Genomic DNA, 21,279 nt, shown 5'->3' with positions numbered 1-21,279 from the left:
GAATCAACATTGTTTATACAAAACATCCTGACAAAATATTACTAATTGATAAATCCTATATTTCTATAATGAACCAAATCTCTAACTTCTAGCTCAGATAAGTTTATAGTTTAGCTATAACAATGTAATGAGCGGTGTTCAGAAAGTCTCTCTTTAAAAGTAACAGAGTTAGTTTCAGTTGCTCATTTTAAAAAGTAACTCAGTTACAGTTACTTGTACTTGAAAAGTAACTAAAATTGACCACCACATTACAGCAGCAATCTACCCAAAACACTGAAGTCTCCAAGTACAATTAAAAATGATGAATTGCAATAAAGCATGGATATTCTAAAGTCAGCATGCCTTAGGCGAGATTCCATGAAAAAGACTACCACCTTAGCATACAGAGAAGACACATAGTGGGAACAGAGTTGCCAAATTTAGTTTCTCCATCACGTTACAAATATTGAAGTTAACAATTTTAGTGCCATAAAGTAACTGTAAAAGTTACTGTTGATAATGTTACTTCTATTACAAAAGTAACTGTTACAGTTTGATCTACTTACTTTTAAAAGTAGCTAGTTACAAATACAATTCTTCAAACTGCATTACAAGTAAAAACTTGCTTTCAAACACTGATATTGAGTATAACTTAATCAATGGTATCTCTCACTATGTGAAAATTAGATTACCTACAGAGCACAGCACAGCAAACGACATAAGCCAAGAAACGCAGACCAGCACCGCCAGATGGAAGAAAATGGAACTACGACCACTCGGGAGAAAAATAAGTGACACACTACCATCTCTGTCCCAGGTGCTGTAGCCTCAGTGAATGAAGGTAGTGAGCCTTCGAAACTAATTGAGAAAAAGCTATCTAATTTGCAATGCAGAAATATGAAATTTCACGTACAAAATATTAAAACTGTGTTTACCGCATCCATCATGAATAGATTACTCACCTTTAACGACTCAGCCCAAGATGGTTTCGGACATGGTGCAGATGTGTCAGCAATTATAGGATGGAGCTTTCTTTGGAAGAGAATGAGCACACAATCCATGATGCGCATAATTAGATGAGGAGGTCTTCCTAATTTCCTCACGGTAGCTGCAAGTCAGGATGAACCACATAAATATGTAACATATTTGGAGAATAAACTGTAGGAGTAATACATCTTAATTTGCATTCAACATACTATATCATCATAAGGGTTTCAGTTTTAGAGCCTGTGACACTTTGAATTAAAATAAAGTTTAAAGATTCCCACTAGTGAGGCTTTAACACTAATGATTTACAGAATTACGGGCCTGTTGGGCTTGAGCCTGCCCAATAATTTGACCGTTTGTATATTTAATTTTAGATAGAAAGTCTCCGGGCTTAAGAAAACAAAATGTTTCATCATTATACACTTAACAAATTCTCACAACTTAATTACTGCCAATGTCATCAATATAGTTCATAATGATTTGCTACATCTTTAATATGATACTTTTCAGTGCCATATATTATTTTCACTATCTACGATCGGTCCCGGGTTTGATACCGGCTGGAGGCTCATAGTGGGTCGGATCCCACTTTAAACTGTAGGTCCAGTCCCAATTAGCCTTATTGTGCATAAATTAGACTTAAAACACCAAATCAACCAACCAACCATCTATGGTCATGTCGTTATTAGAAAATTAAGGGAGGATAAGGGCTTATAAAAAGGACGATGATTGATAGGCACTAAAAATTCTCAAAATAGGCAGGAAAAAGGACTGAAAATACAAAATACGCACTAAAGTTGATGAATAATAACAGATTTTTCATTTTCCTGGATTAGGCACTCAAAAATCTTCAAAATAGGCGAAAACAGACACTATAAAATTCAGAAATGGCCTGTTTTTTAACATAAAAGCCTACATTTTCTGGCCAAAGGGCAAATAAAAGGCATTTTAGAGCAAATTATCAACCTGCTTACAACATATATTATTGCATAAAATTATACAAATCTCCGAGTTCACCCCAAACAATGTTTTTTAAAAGTTGAGTCTTTGAAGGTTTTCCCTTGACTTTCTTTCCCTTGTATTCCATCGCAACTATACTGTATCAATCCATCAACTTGCATGTGGCTGAAGGCACCCATCATTGTGACCTCCAATGTCCTCACCTATGTGAGCAGGTTTGATGGTATTAAGGGCTGCCTCCGCTTCCTCGAGGGCTGGTTTAGCTGCTTCCAGCTTTACCTCTGCTTTGGCCTTCTCCTCCGCGATGCACTCCACAAGCACTTCAGCCTTCTCCTTCACCTTCTGAACCTGGTCTTTCACTTTCTCTGCCTGGCTAGCTCTTTCCGTCACTTCTTGCAAAACCTTAGTTTACATGAATAATAATAAAAATGGCAGTTACTACATAAAAGTTGGCAATACAAACAAATTTTTCATACCTATAAAGTGGCAAGAAATAATAATTGTAAGGAATTGCATTACAATTTATAAATTAAAACATGAGAAATTCTTGACCCAAATTTAAAAAATGAATGTTTTCAGATTATGTGCGTGTATGCAAGCAATAAGGTTTATTGAATTTATATAATTTTGTTTATGTCGAAATAAAAAATACTGCTTTATACCTGTGTTATTACATAACAATATGAGTTTTTCTTACTGATTCAGATAGTGCAGAGTGGTTAGCACAGCATGCTACAGCACAAGGAATTTCAGGTTCGAAACCCATCCTGAATATTCTTTGTGAGTATCCATTCATCAATCCCATCATATCATCATTCATCTTCATCATTATGATTAGCTAAAAGTGGCAGAAAAGCAACACTAAATGACAGAAATCAAGCCATTGAAGATCAAAACCAAGGATCACTTGCACGAAAGGTAAGAGCACTATCCATTTAACTATCATTCATCTTATACATTTAAGTACAAATATTATGAAATCGCTTATCAATTAGTTTTCCGTACCCGTTCTGCTCTTTCGGATGCCTGTGCTAATTCTTTCTCCATGACAGCCAGTTCTTGCTTGAGTATTTCCACTGATTCAGAAGCCTCGTCCAACTTAGCCAATCCGGTGTCCATCCTTTCAGCACCTTCCCCTAATTCCTGCTGTTTCTGTTGGTAGATGTTCTTGTAGCTCCCAATGAAGTTCAAGTATGACTTAGGCGTTACATGAGTTGCTCGGCGGAATCTGCAAAGGACGTTAATAGAAACATACTTTCAGAATAATGTACTTCTTTGAATCTTCATAAACATTTTCACAAAATATTGCAGTCATGGGCATTGAGAGGGGTGTCACACTGGTTCTTTGACCTTCCTGGAAATTGACATTAGTACTTTTAATTAAGGCCCACATGATCAAAGAACCTATCCAGATTTTTCATCTCCAGATGTAGGAGTTTTGAAGTGCAAAAAGCAGTGTTGCCACATGCCTGATTTTTGCTCAGTCATAAATGATGCCTTCTGCTGTCAACATGAACCCTTTGCTTGCACTTCAGGGAGGGAGGGGGAGGGAAAGGGGAGAGAGAGAGAGAGAGAGAGAGAGAGAGAGAGAGAGAGAGAGAGAGAGAGAGAGAGAGAGAGAGAGAGAGAGAGAAAATCAAAGACCTATTCATTTGCTACCCTGTGGTAACCGTTAGGCTTAACCACATCTTGGCCTTGTTGCGTGGTGTCTTTGCCATCTGAAAACTTTTGCTGTCAGGCATAAAGTTGGCAATGCAGAATACCACAATAATTTTTCCTCAGCTGGACTCAACCGGTCAGTTAAGGCTTCATGCGACCCTCCCTGTCTTTTGACAAAAAAAAGAAAAAAGAGAATTTAAAGTTGATTCCTTGATTGCTTGGGCTTTAGAAGAGAAAAGGCTTATTATTATTATAGTAAATAACAGAAATATAGTTCAGTTAATTAGTATGTTACAAGAATATTGAAAATAATTAGATGAAGAAACAATGTAAAAGACATGAAGCAGATCAGAAATTCATGTTTTTATATTACCACTGAATCTAAGTACTAAATGGATCCATGAGTTTTCAAAAATTGTAAAAATAAGAGTTTATGTTAAGAGGTTATAAAACACAAATAAACTTTATATTAATCAGTATGTTTCAGGAGTGGTTAGCACATCGTGCTACAACACCAGGGGTCCTGGGTCCAAATCCCGGCCTGGGCAAGGATGTTTGCGAGTCCATTCATCGATTTCATCATATCATCACTCATCCCCATCTTAGCAAATTAGCCAAAAGTGGCACAAAAAGTGAAGTAAAACAAAGCAAATCAATCGGTATGTTTCAGAGATTATTAATTATGCTCTTACAAAAATATTTTGGTATGTGGCATGAGTTTATGTTCTATGGGCACTATTAGCAGCACCTTAAGTGGAAAATGTTAGGGGAGGCAAAGTTTGGTCGAGTCTTGCGGTTAGCTGGGGTGGAAGCTTTGTGAAGATTTTGCTAGCGAGAGGATACCACTCCCCTGCATTACCCCCCTCACTTCAAGCACTGATTATTAGGCTGAGAATGTTTGCCCAACCCTTGAGAAATAGGCAGATTTGATTGACTGATTTTCATTCACGATCATAAAAGTACAAATTGCACCATGGTAACGGATAAGTCAATTAAAAGGACCATTTTTCTTGTAGTGGCAACACTGTTGGTATGCGCTTGTCAGTTGTCTGTGGGGCAAAAGATGATCGGGTCCTGTTTAGTCTTGTGCTACGGTATCGTGTCAAGGTGTTTGGTGCTCAATAGTACTGTTGCGTGGTAGTTAGAAGACCTACATTAATGTCTTAATACAAATGAATTAACACTTACTCATATCTATTAAAATAGTAAAACAATAATGGAAGAAAATGTGAAAAGAATACTTAAGGAAAGTTACATATGTAATATGTAATATAATACTAAAAAAGTGTTTTAAAGTAAATGTCCATTAATGGAAAATGTGACATGAATAATTATTTAATTACATAATCTTCTGTGCCACAAAACAAATGTTTCATTAGCAAGCTCTTTCAATGTGGTTTTAAATTTAGATGGATTTTGATTCTTGAAATCCCCTGGCAACTTATTATGTAATTTTACACCTTGAAATCCTAGACCATTTTGTTTTTTGGATGTGTGGACAGTTGGAAGGTGGGGGGAGTTATGTATACAAGTGTTGTACTTGTATATATATCTATATTTTTAGATTGATTTGAGTCCACTTTATGCACAGTAAGGCTAATCAGGACTGGACCTATAGTTTTAAAGTGGGATCCAAACCACTATGTGCTTCCACCGGGTATCGAACCTGGCACCCCTGGATTACAAGGTGACGACGATACCACTGCACCATCCGGAGGCCCTTATATATATTTTTAGAACATTTGAGAATAGATGCTGGTACAGTGTAATATCACAGCAATAAAATAGATGGAAGAAACTGCATATACATTTTCATAACACCCACTGTAATCTCATATTTCATGCACTGCTAACTATGAAATTACATAGCATGATTACCGCTGAAAATATTCCACAGATGTTCCAGCCACGACATCTTGAATATAACCAAGAGCAGATACCAGTTGTTTCTTAACTTTTTTAGTACAAGCAATCTCAAAATCGGCCAGAAAGTGCTCTGCAACTGACACTAGCGCATCCCGTGGCCAAGGCTGGAACCAATCAATTGTGCAGCCAGAGACTAGAGCAGGGAATCGAAGTGCTCTGCTTCTGAACTTCTCACCTACCTGAAATGACAAAAATAAAAGGTACAAATACAAATTCATAACACAAACATGGTTGAAATTCACCTCTTATAATAATATATATATTAATTTAGTGTTACCTGCACCTCACTGCCAGCATACATGAGAGGTTGTTTATTTTGGGTCTAAATTTGCCATAAGTCAAGGATGTCTGGAAGGGTACAAGGGTGCATCATGTAACCGCTGGAAATAAATGTCAACCTAAAATTATATATTTAACATACATAAAATTTAATTTTAATCACAGTTATTTACGTTAATTATTAGAAGGGCATTGCAGGAACATGATAACTTCAAACTGATTACTATCCCTCATTTGTCCCCCCTGAAAAAAATACCTTGCTTGCCCCTCCTTGGAAAAAAATTCTGTCGACTCCCATGTATATAGTAGGGTCAATCCATTAGTACGGGTGTGACAATCACACACTTCAAATCCAAAGATTTTGTGAACAAAGACATTGAGCTCATCCATATCATCATTATAGTTTCAGAATGGTAACATTGTTACTGTACTGAAGAGTGAGGTCTGTGAACAACATTGCTTTTGGGCAATTCAAGAATAACGAGAGTCTGGTTGTGATGGTAAAAGCTTCACCTACCACCACAAAACTTGAAAAAACTGTATTTTTACAATTTTTTTATCCATCATATTTTTTGGGGCAAAATGTAGATTGCAACCTCTCATCGCATGTCAGTGAAAACATTTTTATTTTTACTGTTACTAATTTTTAAAGAAAGTTCCAGGTGTGACCTATGTGAATACCTCATTAATTAACTCCATTTAATACCATGTTACTCACCTATTACTTTAACTGAACAATATCAAAGGGGAAAAGAACCTCCTCAACTCATAAATTTTAATAATAACCAAATTTATTTGTGAAAATTACAAATTTATTGAGCATTGCTTATACACTCAATTGTTAATGTAAAAAGACAACCTTCATCACATTTTTCACTTCTCTTTGTTAATCTGAATTCTTAAAGCCATTCAAGGACATGTAAATATCAAATTAGTAACTATTTAGTGTCCCGCACTAAACTAAAGCTTAATGCTGTTTAAATAGTATTAGGACTAATTTTACTTTTTGAGTGGTAGGATCACTTTGTCATGGATTGGCCCAGTATGCACACATGTGCACAAACACACAGATAATCCTCAGTTGCTACAGTGGTAATCAATAGACTAGGCCCAAAATAAACAGCCTTTTGGGAATGCCCTCTCCAATCAGTGATGTACCCAGGATTTTTCAAAGGGAGGTGTTACGTATAATTTTTGTAGTGATCAGATCTCAATTTGCTATCTTTTCTCGCCTTTGATGTTCTTTTTTCTTAGTAATATTGGGCCAAGGGGGGAGGGGTGAAGGTTATGACCTGACCAACCACCACTTGGGTATGCCACTGTCTCCAATGGTGGTAATTCTGTCACCTTGTAATCAAGGGGTCTCAGGTTAGATTCCAGGTGAAGGCACACTGCAAAGTAATTCACATCTCACTTCAAACTGTAGGTCCAGTCCTGATTAGCCTGTCTGAACATCAAGTAGACTCAATACAAGCTTTGCCAAACTGTGTAGAAATTTCAGCAAAAAATGCAGGCTGGATCAGAATTCACAGCTTGGTCTCTGGTGTACATTTCATTAACAAGCTATCAAGCCTGGCTTTGCTTGATTTTTCACTGATGTTATTCTACCTTTGTTTATCATAATAGCAGCAGTGGGTTACTGTAACCAATAGGCATTTTTTTTTGCAAGTAATATTTACAAAATTCATTTATTTATACTTATAAGTGTGAAAATATACTTTCCTGAAACAAACATTACAAACTTACTGGGGAAAAGCAGAGTACTACATGCAGATTCTGACATGTCCGTTGCAGAAAGAATTCCATCACTGTTTCATGGGTGGGATTTTTCTTGGGCTGCTCCCTCCTCATGATTGGTGTCAACTCAGATATCACCTCTTGCTGCTCGTCCTTTGTGAACAGATTTGAGATCACACCTGAAGAGAAAAAATATTTTTAAGTCTCTGGATGAACAAATAAAACTGTATCTGTTTATTTAGCCATACCTATCACATATAAGTACGTACATAAGAAATGTTTGAAAACATTAATGTGTAGATATGTAACAAATTTCATAATCGTCCATGATGAAATAACATTATCTACAGTTTATGGCTGTGTGCAGTGGCGGCGATTAGGGGGGGGGGGCAGTTGCTCCCACTTTTTGCCATATTTGCCCCCGCACTATGCTAAACCTTATCCTCAAAGGGAAATATACTGTATTTGTTCCCCCCTTTTTTGGATCCCAATTGCCGCCACTAGCTGTGTGTGTAATTTGGAAAGGTTCAAACTTCATTGGCTCATAATTAGTGTATGTGTGTGAAAGAGAGAGAAAGATACAAACACACTCACAGGGGGGAGAGAGGGAGAGGGAGAGAAAGAGATAGAGAGAGAAAGGGAGAGAGAGAGAGAAGAAAGAGAAAGAGAGAGAGGGAGAGAGAGAAAGAGATAGAGGGAGGGAGAGAAAGAGATAGAGGGAGGGAGAGAAAGAGATAGAGGGAGGGAGAGAAAGAGAAAGTGAGAGAAAGAGAGAGAGGGGGGGTTGTTTTTCATGTAATTTAAGATTACAACCAAACTTTGAAACAAACAGCTCCTAAAATAAACCAAATATTAAAAATATCTATTGCACCCATAATTAGTACTATATTTTTGTCTAGAACCACTCCAGACTATCACGCATGTTAACACATTGACATGGCTCTCGTTTTACTAGAAGAACTTACCAATGACATATGTTCAGTCTAAACTAATTTAAAGCCTGAACACATCATTTTCAAATTACCAGAGTGATATTTGTACTGGGGGATAAAGGAGAATTCCTCTCTCTGTTTGCAATTCCTTTTTATCCCTGGGATTATACTATGTATAAAATCTATATGATTTAAAATAAATTACTTGAACCCCTTTACTGGAAATTTGTCAAATATTACACTGCATTCTTCTTTATTTGCTAACGAAATTTATATATGTTAAAATTAATGAAGTTCATGTTACAATGTAGCATCTCCTAATATCAATCAGAAGCATCTGATTAATTGCCGCAGGAATTAATATCATTATTAAATAAAAAATGTAATGAATAGAAAAGTGCCAGGACTTTCATTTCAGGGTGTTAACATCCATGATAATCTGGAGGGTGCCTTTCCTTAATATTAAAAAACACATAAAATTATTTGCAGACTTAAGTATTAATATTTTACCTGAAGAAAGTACATTGTTCAGGTACTCCAAAAAACCTTCCTCTTTAATATCTAAATCTGTAAAAATGAAAGTTGTCCCTTTTCCCTGGACACCACATGTACGATAAAGAGTTTTCAAATCTTCCAAGAAGTTTCCTACGTTGTACGATCTACAATAGATACAATGAAATCAGTATAATGAACATATGTCTACGTACAATGGAATATCGATTTTATGTTTTTTCAGGAGACCAAGCTAGAAAATTTTGTAACATTTCGTTATGTTGGGACTATCGAGACTGAATGTATAATGTTGAAAAATATATTATCTGAGAATGTAAAATCAGAGATCCAGTCTATTTTTTAAAAAGTTGCTTTAAAATATTAAAAATATGAGACATTGGTCCACTTTCCAGGGTGGGTTCCAGAGGCGATTCCTCCATGTAAGAAGTGAGGAACTTCCTACAGTTCATTTTTACTTATTTCAGGTAGAAATTATGTATCAAAGTCCCTGCATAAGCAGTTCTGGAGTCCATCCATTCTCTTGTCAATGGAATCTTGGGGCATGCTATTTGAATGTTACATGCACTATGTTGGAATGTACATACATATTTTTCAGAGTCAATAATACAATAAGATGAAATGTAAATTACAACAGATAAAGGCAAGAATATTATAACAAAGAAAAATATATTTCTTAAGCAACCAATTCTTATTAATTGTAATTATAAGATGAATGTAGCTACATGGACATTTCTGTAAATTTCTGGAAGTTGTATTAAATGTAACTCCAGCTTATAGTTCACTCATCCCTGAATGAATACTTAAATAAATGAAGATTCAATTTACAGACCTGGTGAGAGCTATCTGAAATGTTCTGTAGCCAGCAATGAAAGAGGCTAACTTGGTGAGTGACTGCTTTCCTGAGCCTCCCACACCCACTAACATCACATTTCCTCTGGGGTGTCGTATCACTCGAGATACCTGCAATGAAAACGTAACATGTTAGTTCTTGAAAGGTTTGAACTGACATTGCTGATATCCCATTTTCTGTTACTTTTGACTAAGCTGGACAATGAGGATGAGGTTGAGTGATTGATTGATTTGTTGTTTTAAGTCCACTTTATGCACAGTAAGGCTAATCGGGACTAGACCTACAGTTTAAAGTGGGATCCGAACCACTTGTGCCTCCACCGTGTATCAAACCTGGGACCCCCTTGATTACAAGGCAACAACGCAACCACTGCACTATCAGATGCGGATGAGTGATGATTAGATGAAACTGACAAAGATACACTCGCAAAGAAAACTTATGTCCAGCCTGGGAACTTCAGTGGTGAGTTTGCATTTCAACTACTTAAAGTGCTGAGCTGGCTAACATAATGTACTGACATGTAACACCATCACACATACTGGAAACTTCATAGTCTTATAATTCGTAATGATCTGTAAAATCTTTGAAATGTAACATACAACAAACTCCAAATCTCAGACATTTAGCAATCACCTTTCCAGACAGGAAACATTACAACCATCTAAGGAATGTCTTGTCAGACATTGCCAAGCTTCCTTGATCACCATCATTGCAAACAGGTGTAAACGATCGCAATCAAGGAAGAGTCGACAGATAACTGAGTAAATTCGATTGGAATAAATGTCTGGGAGCATGGAGGTGAGTGGTCAGTTTTAACCTATAACCTATCGGGCAATTTGAATCCATCGGTCAGTCAGTCAGTTACGAACGTAGGGGGAGGAATGTGAGAAGCACGACTTGGAAAGGATATGTTGAGAGAGTCGCAAGTCAGATTCAATTATATAGTCACAACCATAACCACTCTTTGCAGAACTTCAGCTACCATACAGAGACAGGTATACCGTAATTCCATTAGCCGTATTGATCCAGTCTGTAGGGATTTAAACTCAAGTGTTGTGTTTTGCCATCAAGTGTGTAATTGTTACCTCTCACACCTTACCATCAAGACTACTATAAACAGCGAGTATGCCAATAGTCAGGATGAATGATGAATGAGCTACATCACCCAAGTGTTTGATCCCACATACCGTAGGGTATGTTACGAATTAGAGCTCGGAAGTTTGGCAAAATGCCTGTTTTTTTCCTTGTTGCATTTATTGATGTTGTTGGCAATGTTTTAGAAGCTTTTCATTTTTGTACCCTACTGCTTATTTTAAATTTCAATGCCCTCTTTTTTGAAATTTTTAGAATGCGACTTTAAAAAATTGTATATAACTTATTTTTCTTTCAAAAACATTCTTTATTAGCACATTATGGTGTTGCCAGAGACAATTACAAAGCTGGAAAAATGTGTGAAACTCTTATAGCGTCCATGAAAGTTTTTGAGAAATCAGAGCAGCAGCTGATTGAAGTGCCAGGAGAGAAAGGCTGTGTGGAAAACTGCAAACGTGTAATTGGAAAAAGTGAAAACAATTTGTGATATTCATGAAGATGAAAATTCTTTTCTTGATTACATGAATCTGGTTACAATAGCCTGTATCATATATGGTCCAATTACTTCTATTCAAGTGGAGAGATCATTTTCTGTTATGAAAAGCATTCTATCTGACAGATGGCTATCTATGATTGTCAAAAAAAACTAGTGGTTACGTGCAATCAAGGAAACAAAGGAAAGTAAAAATGTTGATTGTTTGATTAATTGATTGATTTGCTTTATTTTACTTCACTTTGTGCAACTTTTGGCTAATTTGCGAAGATGAAGATGAGTGATGATGTGATGAAATTGATGAATGGACACTCACAAACATCCACGCCCAGGCTGGGATTCGAACTCAGGACCCCTGACGTTGTAGCGCGATGTGCTAACCACTCCGTCACGGGGTTTGGCAGTAGAAATGTTGATTCCATGTAGATTTTAACTTGTAAAATGAAATTAAAGATATAAGTGACTTGAAATTTGCCATATTTTTTGGTTTATTGTGCCTATTTTTTATTTTGGTACCTATTTTCCACATTATAAATGCCTTTTTGCTGCCTATTTTAACCAAAAATAAATGCCTGAACTTCCGAGCTCTACTTACTATAATAGAAACAGCACGACTAATTTCTCATGGACATTGATTCTGCGAGATGTTAAATTGAAATAACATCATAGTAACAAACTACTTACTTTCACCAAGTGCAGCATTGCATCTGGGAAAAATACAAGGTCCATGCCTGCACCACGAACCATCTCGTTATACTGAGCAAGGAACATTTCTAGCCGTTCTTTTAGCACATCCAGTTCATACACAGGCTCATACACTTTCGGAAGTTCCATGTCGGCATCTTCTCCTTCCTCACCTGTAGGCTCTGGTGCATCCCTGGGGAAAAGTAACGGTTACTTTTATGTAAGATATTTACTTTATATTCATGTAAAGTAGGGTGGATAAAACTCATGATTTTTATTTAAAAATCAATTCTAATGATTTTCTTTTTATTTAAATCTATTTTTTATTTTTAAAAAAACTGCTTAAAATTCCGTGTGGTTTTTGACACCATACATATAGATATATTTTTTATAGAAATTTGTATTTATATAAAGCAGGGTGAATAAAAACCATAATTTGTATCTAAAAAAATATCTTTGATGTTTTTTTTTATTTTAATCTATTTTTTTTATTTAAAAAATGCTTAAAATTCCGTGTGGTTTCTGACACTATATATATTTATAGAAAGGCCTTTTCTGGCAAACAACCTTGTAAAATGTTCGAACAGTTTGGTTAAAGCAAATAAAAAAAATACATGTAAATATACATTTTTCTCTATCTGATACCTACCATGGAAATGTTCGTTGACTGTGTTAATGAAATTATAATAATTTCAGCAACTTTTTTGCAGTGAAAATAAAACAAAACTTCAATATGCTGACCAAGGCAGAATTTATTTTATTTTAAAACATAAACTAAACGTTAAGTTTCAACCTTCTAGCAAGGTCTTCTTCAGACTATGTACCAAATACATGTTTATGTTTCAAGATAATAAATTCTGCCTTGGTCAGCATATTGAGTTTTTGGTTATCATGGAAACAAGGCTTACTGGTGTTAAAATAAAACAGTCTGAATGTACTACATAATTGTAATTTAAAATATTTTTTACAGTCCTTGTAGCTGAATTTTGGCAATTTTAATGATACTTTACAAAATATCAGCTTACAGTTTAATGATAATGACACTATTTAAGGTTTAACATGATTAGTATTTTGCATATTATTCTACACAAAATATTTGCTATTTTTGCCTATAAAAATTATTGAATTTTAAATCAAGAGAAATTTAAGTGTATCCTTCAGATGACATATTACATTTCCTTTCATACGAGCTTCACCCCATCAGTACATATATTTTGTTTCCTTTCTTTTCCTTTCTTAGAGCGTAATAAACACCATTCAATGATTACGAGAATGTACTTTCACCAAAAGTGATTCTCATGTCTACAAAATCCTTATGTACATTATTCTATACATTATTTATTTAAAGTTATTTAAATCAATCCACCTTGATGTAAAGTCATCACAATATCCCATAAGATCAAAAAATTATAGTAAATTTACTGTGTTGGTTCCTTATTAGAGAAGCATGTCGACAGGGGGTGGGTTCTAGCCTTACTTGAATAGCCTTAACCCATAATCCTATCAACCGAAATCGCCTAAATGGGAAATTTTCAAGCAATGTTAATAAGCATTTTTAATTATTTGCACTGGTGATATAATTCAGGGTGGCTACTCTAGGACAATGATAAAATTCAAGTATAATTCCCGGTTTTCAAAGCGAATTTTACAAAAATTCAAGCAGATGTTCTCTATATTTCAACCTTACGTATTACAGTCTCTCAACACCTACACACACAAATATAAAAACAATATAAAGGGTCTGCGTGATTCAAATGTATCCAAAAATTCTAATTCAATTCAATTAAATGGTACATTTAAAACATTTAATTTGAGGTCCGTAGTTTACATTTGCCATTTCACATACCCAGACTCTAAATACATCTACAAACACAAGTCAAAAATGTTATGAGATACTCTCATCTTCGAAAAATTGTTAACTGTGTAAGAATTTCAAACTCAAATCTACCTAATAATCTTCAACATATCTTGCAACAATTACTCTACAAAGGACACTAACAAAGTAAACGGATCGAGAGAATTCTGTTTTATTTTTCGCACAGCATTATTTTCCTTCCTAGATAAAAATTAAAACTAAACTGTCAAAAACTCGCCTCAGGCCTAGTTTATAAATATGTATAAATTCAATAGGATTTGGATTAATAACAGTGGCAATTTTTCACGTCTACTGATAAAAATTCAAGCAGAATTCACGCATAATTTCCAGAGCCAATAATTCACGCAGAATTCTCAGAATTCCCGGTGAGTAGCCACCCTGTGATTACATACAAAGAGAGAGAAAGGAAAGGGAAAAAGAGAGAGAGAGAGAGAGAGACAGAGAGAGAGAGAGAGACACACACACACACAGGTAGATAGAAAACAAAAAGAGACAGAAAGCGAAAAGTAGAAAGGAAGAAGTAAAGAAATTATTTTTGATCATATTTCAATTTTTTGAGAGAAGTATATTGGATTCAACACACTTTCATATATCATATTTTGTATTAGTTTCCTAAGATGCATTGTATAGAGACTCATTAAATTTATAAGTATAATAAAACAAAATGGAGTTCTTACCTCATAAAATCCACAAATGCACTGCTCTCTTTACACATTTTCACATACTTTGGTCCAAGAATATCTTTCACTGAATTTATGAGCTCTTTATCAAACCATTTCATATCTGCTTCTAATGTGAATCTTAAAGAAAAACAATTGAAAATTGTTACTAACAAATGAGAAAAAGACTCAATAGCACACCAAGCTTTTGCATGTTGTGAATAGCAACAGGCACATCTGAAATATAATATGCATAGATTTCCTAGTAATGTGATTTTTCTGTTTTCCAAATCCTATCCTGAATGCTTGAAGATTTGTTATGTATAGAATGTATTCGATTGAGGTTTTAAAGCAATTTTCTAAATAACAGGTTGGGGTTCATAATTTTCCTGACACCCACTTTATGTACAAATGAATATTGTACTTCAAACATATATTCTTATTGTATCCTTTTGAATATTTTAAAATACAGAATTTTTATGTAATAAAATAGACAAACAACTGCCAGCTTGACAAACAACAATAACAACACAAACACATACATATACATATTGTCTAGACAGGAAATTACAATAATAAATACTTAATCATGTATTAGAGATAACATGATTTTACCTGTCTGAAAATACTCTTGTACACTCATTCTTCCAGAGAAGCATCATGACCTTTTCTGCATCTATTACAGTGCTCAGAGTTCCAACCATTCCTTGCCATATCCTTGATAAATCCCTCAAGTTAAACACATAGTGAAACTTGGCTGGAGTTGGCAACAATGTAGCCTGAAACAAAAAAATATATATATATATATTACAGCCTGAATAAAAAACAAAAAAAATATTTTACAATTTTTAGGATATCACTGGAATAATTGTTAAAATATTGCTAAAGAATATAAATAAGATGTAAATTATACTATAGGTATAGAATATAATTTCTTTAAAATGAAATTGAAATTAGGATTTAGCTGGAAGTTAAAAAATATCAATGCACTTGAATTGTTTTTCATTGCTTACTATAAAATCAGTAAGAGTAACTAGGAAAATAAGCACAATGCTGACTAGACTACATTCCTCAGCTTGTGTTTTCAGGAGAAAATGAAAATTCAAATTTAACGTAAAGAATAGAGCTGAGCTGATACCAATAACAATGTGATGCTCTTATAGATTCCCACCAATATATTGGTGTTGCACACCACTCTACCATAGAGGATGGGAGTCAGTTTATCAGTAAAATTGCTAATAATTATAATCTAATCATGTGATATTTCTAAAATTAATCTGCAAAAAATGTCCTTAATTTTTCCATTTATTTTCAACATTACATTATTTGTTTCGTTTGATTCAATATTGAATTTAAATATTCAGGAACACAATCAGTGGATGATTTTGTTAAGTGGTTGACTTGCCACCAAAGGTCTCAGGTTTGAATCCCGACATGGGCATGTGTGTTCTTTGCGAGTGTCACATCATGAATTTAATCTAATCCACACTCATCCTCATTGTCATGATGAGTCAAAACTGACACCAAAGCATCGCTATACACATTCAACATATGAAGTGAAGAAATGTGTTGGTTAATACAATTGTGTGTCTAGAATGGTTAATACAACATAAAATCCTCACTCACCCTAGTACGCTGCCACAAGTTCCTTGTGAGAGGCACCAGCTTCTTCACCAGTTCTCGTACCTCAGGAATAAATCCTCTCTTTGCATTGTAATGCCCAATACCTATAACACTGAATATCTTGTCAATCGACTCATCGGTTGGTATAGTACAGTTGAAAATACAAAAGTGACGCTTTAATCGAGAAGGAATGTCATTTCGACCTCCACCTGAAACAAAAATACAACTTGAAAAACACAACGGACTTTTAGTTGTATTAATAATTTTAATTCCAATATTGTGGGTTAAAAAAAAAATGTTTAAGTGTTTAGAATTAAAAATAATATTTCACTTGTAGTTTATGGTTTTTACAAGTACATAAACACAATTTTTGATATAACATTTAGTTATTCTTAGTTTGATTAAATAATAATAAATGCCTGATGAAGGGAGCATGTGTTCTCCTGAAACATTACAACCAGAGGTGTGGCGTGTATGTAGCCGGTGTTACCGCAGGTAACAGCAAAATGTAAAGAATTAAAAAGTTGTTTCAATAAAATTACAACATTGTTAAATACATTAATGAACACCGTTGTAGGACATCTTTTCTGCAGCCGACAGAAGCGAAGGGGGAGGCCGTTCCGCTACCCTGAAGAGGCAACAAGGGAGAAGAGGGTGCCAATGCAAGGAAAGAGCGAGGAAGGACTTTGGAGCATAGTGTGCTATGGGGTTATTCATATGCCTGTTAAGGGGCCCTGTTGCCGTTCAGACCTACCAGCCAGTGTTGTCACATCGGATTGGCAGAAAAGAGCTAAATCCCGCCTAAAATAGCAATACCATTTCTGTGAAGCAACTAGAGGGAGACTGCAGAGCCAAGGCTGGATTGAACTACAACTGAGACCAGTTAGGTAATAGACGAAAATATAGTTTCTTGGTGTGATTCGTGATTTGGACAAACCTTTCTCCAAAATACTAAGTCGGCAACAGTAGTACGTACAGCTGGGCTTCACTTCCACAAAGGAGCGGAATTCTGTCATCTGCTCAGTGCTCACCACACAAACGTCAAACTGACCCGAGAAAAGTGTGGTTCTTCTTCTTCCCCTTCGCACCTCATTGCAAAGGAACAGAAACAGATGAAGAATTGACAAGGGTCTACCACTATTCATTGAATTTTCATGGTTACTGTCTCATGAGTGGTAGTTCTTTCTAGGAGTGTTTCCACCTGGGAGGATGTAAATTTGTTTTTAGAGCCTGAATGACCAAAAATTGGGCTTTTGTGAAAAAGTTTAGGGGGCTGTTGAGAAAATTTGGGCAGGTGTTAGGGGAGTGAGGATAAATCCCTGAATGCTACTGATGTCATCAGTGTCAAAGTCAACAGTTCCCATTGCAGTAGCACTGACAGTGACAACTCACAGATAAAACAGCAGAAGCAAGAAATCTGGCAAACCAGTGTAGTAATGGCATGGTATGCCAGAGACTCAGGTTTGAGTACTTATTTTGCTCTTAAATTTTTATGCTGTTTGATGTCAATATTGCAACTTTTTTCAAAAATAACATTAAGAGCACATTTACATCATCTGCAAATTACTCCCGACATTGATTAGGACTACATACGCTTATCTCTTACCACACGCGTCAAAAAATTACAATACAAGGAAAAAGGTTAGAATACTCAAAAAGTTACACAATAGAATGTAGGGATACATGTGAGCAAAATATAGATTATCTTAAATACCTGTTACATCAGGAAAATTGAATAAACCTTTACCAACTAACTGACACGAATGATATCTGGGAATTGCTAATAAGCCACTTAACATATTATTTAAATGTAGCTTGTCCCAAAACAACAAAAAAGAATATACCCTAATAAGAAGAAAGTGCCACTAACAGAAGAAATTATACTTTTGAAAAGAAATATGAAAATAGAATATGAAAAATTTAGAATTACAAAAGACACTAAGCACCAGTAAAAGTACAAAAATGTAAAAAAAAAACTATTCAAGAAAGCTATAAGGAAACAAAAATTAAATATTTTTAGTAAACAAATAAAAAAGTCTGTTAATAAACAAAAAGCCATTTGGAAAATTGTAAACAATCACCGTGTATCAAACACAAACAATGATAAAGCAAACATAAAAGTCATTAAGGATGACACTGAAGTAATTGACCCGAATACCATATGTAACTTATTTAACGAATATTTTATAAACTTAACCAACACAAACAGAGAGAATGAAAATAATGACAAAACACTAGAGATCCAAATGGACAAAGATTGGCCAAACAGTATATATATCCCAGAAGTAAGTGCTAATGATCTAAAAAAAGTCATACAAGGTTTAAAAAACAAAACATCTCAGGGACCTGATGAATGCTCAGCTGAACTTATTAAATCCTGCTCAGAATCTATTTTAGAACCCCTGCTGTATGCAGTCAACAATTCAATAAAAGATGGTACATTCCCTAAATTTCTAAAAAACAGCACAGTGATACCCATATTCAAAAAAGGAGCTGCAACAGACATTGAGAACTACAGACCTATCTCCCTAACATCTGCTTTTTCAAAGATACTGAAAGTTTTGTTACAAATATAACATAATAAACAGAAACCAGCATGGATTCCAGAAAGGGAAGTCAATAAACACAGCTGTAGCACAGTTAATAGATTATGTAACCGAAACATTAGAGAAACACGAAGCTGCAAACACTATATATCTACATCTTTCCAAGGCATTCGATAGGGTAAAACATGACTTGCTTATGGTCAAACTAAGCAACATAGGAATAACATAGGAATAAGAGGGATAGCTTATGAGCTTATCCAATTTTACCTAGAGGACAGAATGCAAATTACTCAAATAAGCTACAACATGCATGGTATAATCACTAACTTTAAATCATGAAGTAGGAAAGTGTTAATGGGGGTACCCCAAGGATCAATCCTGGGGCCCCTGCTCTTTTTTCTGTACATAAACAATGTACCACAATACCCAAACACAAAAATTGTCACCTATGCAGATGACACAACCATTCTTGGCAGAATATCGACCCTAAGAAACTTGAAATAAACACTCTTATCACCATAAACCAACTGGCACAATACTTAACTTCACACGGATTAATAATAAACAACAATAAAACAAAATTTATGATATTCAATACAATCCGAAACATGGATTTTGAGTCACAAACAATATGCATAGACAATGTGCTCATAGAAACTGTATCTTCAGTAAAGTTTTTGGGAATAACACTAGATCAAAAATTAACGTGGGAAGAACAAATTAACATCTGCAGTAAACTATCATCTAATCTATACCTGCTAAAACAAATGGCTGAATATAATTTAACAGAAATTAACAAATGCATATATTATGGACTAATTTAACCCTATGTTGAATATGGCATAATAGTTTGGGGTGGATCATTTTATAATAATGCTGTCAGAATACTGTGACTTCAAAAGAGAGCACTTAGAATAATGTACAAACTAGACTGTAGGGAATTTTGCAAAGAGTTATTCAGGGAGAAACAAATAATGACAATATACTCCCTATACATCTATAAGGCTATAACGTTTGTTCCAAATACTGGAAGCATGACTAACAATAACCAATTACACAACCACAATACAAGGGGGAAAGATAATTATTACCAGAACCAACACAGACTCAATATCTCAAAACAATCACCAATGAATGCCGGGAAAATATTCTACAACCAGCTGCCTCATGACATAAAACTGATATCTCCAAAAAATAAACAAATACAAACAATAAAAAAATATTTGACAGAGAGCTCTCTACAGTATCAGAGAATTCATGGAACAAGACAATACAAGGCCAATGTACTAAACAATATGTATTTTAATTGTATTCTTATTTCAATCATGCAACAATGATAATGTGTTTTTATTTTTATTGTAGTGTAATGAAGTGTATTTTTCAATTTTTACTTTGGTGTAGTGATGAAATGTACTACACAATGTTTCTTCTTTTTTGTTATGATGTACTAAACTAATTATTATTTCATTATGTATCTTTAATCAAGGGTCAACGGAAGAAAATAAAATTCAAATTCAAATAAAAATTGTCATTCAACAAGGAAGTACCAATTACATCCCACCTGGTTGTCCCATTGCCCCAACAAACAAGACGTCAATGATTGAAGTAAATTCTCCAGGCTTTTCAAGGCTGTAGAACCCATTCATGTCCATGGTTTGTCGAACAATCTCATTGGTAACCTGGTCTCCCCATTCGTTTATTTTAGGTAAGTTTATATCATCGATGAAGACGATCATTTTCCTTCCAGTGGGAGGACCAAAAGTGCTTCCCAGTCTTTTCTCAACGTAACTTTCAATCGTTTTCTGAAAAAAGCATATGGGATGATCACAGCGTATGATTATATAATAATAATAATATAGATCTTTATTTAGCGGCGAGGTTCAGCATATACATGTTTACGCTTCATAGATTTATTTTCCTTTTATGATTATCCAAATATTGTTTCTCTTTGGTCTTTTTTTCATTTCTACTATGTCTTATTTCCATTTTTATACTTTATAATTGTATATTTATATTGCTTGTAGGAAATATATGACACGTTGCAGATACAAAGGGCAAATTCAACAAAAGTACATTTTGAGGAAAATGTGTTTCAAGTTGTGAGGCACAGGGCAAACTCAACAAAAAACTTTGGAAATCACGCAGGAAAACTTTCTAATCTACTGATACCAAGTTTTTGTGGAGTTTGCACTGTTCCTGACAACTTGAAACGCATTTCCCTCACAATGTACATTTGTTGAATTTGCCCTTCGTATCCGCAACGCCTCATATGTAAACTGTGAACTGTATCCTAACAAGGGTTAGGTGAACAGCATATGCTAAACCTTGCCTGCTGAATATTATTATTAATTAGTAGTAGTATTAGTGTTATTATTATAGAACAGAGTTACACAAACATTGTCACATTTTTACCCAATTTCTTTTCAGCATGATAAAACCAATATATCCAGAGGATTGATGGGTTTATATTTTAACAAGAAAAAT

General features: G+C 34.8%; 1 protein-coding gene across 2 annotated transcripts in view; it reads right to left on the bottom strand.

The window, feature by feature from the left end:
* The window catches only part of Dhc1 (dynein axonemal heavy chain 1), a 344,548-nt gene that overhangs the window by 81,068 nt on the left and 242,201 nt on the right, over positions 1-21,279 (bottom strand). For both annotated transcript variants that reach the window (XM_083144626.1, XM_083144627.1), the window contains exons 46-57: positions 20,357-20,597; positions 16,253-16,458; positions 15,242-15,405; positions 14,645-14,767; positions 12,092-12,284; positions 9,802-9,932; positions 8,970-9,118; positions 7,537-7,706; positions 5,464-5,690; positions 2,932-3,154; positions 2,130-2,328; positions 942-1,087 (exon numbers count right to left, since the gene is read on the bottom strand). In XM_083144626.1, the coding sequence (XP_083000752.1) occupies positions 942-1,087; positions 2,130-2,328; positions 2,932-3,154; positions 5,464-5,690; positions 7,537-7,706; positions 8,970-9,118; positions 9,802-9,932; positions 12,092-12,284; positions 14,645-14,767; positions 15,242-15,405; positions 16,253-16,458; positions 20,357-20,597 (2,172 nt within the window). The remainder of the gene's footprint in view (positions 1-941; positions 1,088-2,129; positions 2,329-2,931; positions 3,155-5,463; positions 5,691-7,536; positions 7,707-8,969; positions 9,119-9,801; positions 9,933-12,091; positions 12,285-14,644; positions 14,768-15,241; positions 15,406-16,252; positions 16,459-20,356; positions 20,598-21,279) is intronic.

The sequence above is a fragment of the Lepisma saccharinum genome, chromosome 23, assembly GCF_977018435.1.
Source record: "Lepisma saccharinum chromosome 23, izLepSacc3.1, whole genome shotgun sequence".
Lineage (NCBI taxonomy): Eukaryota > Metazoa > Arthropoda > Insecta > Zygentoma > Lepismatidae > Lepisma > Lepisma saccharinum.
The sequence above is the reverse complement of the archived record's forward strand: the minus strand, read 5'-3'. Positions and strand labels throughout refer to the sequence as shown.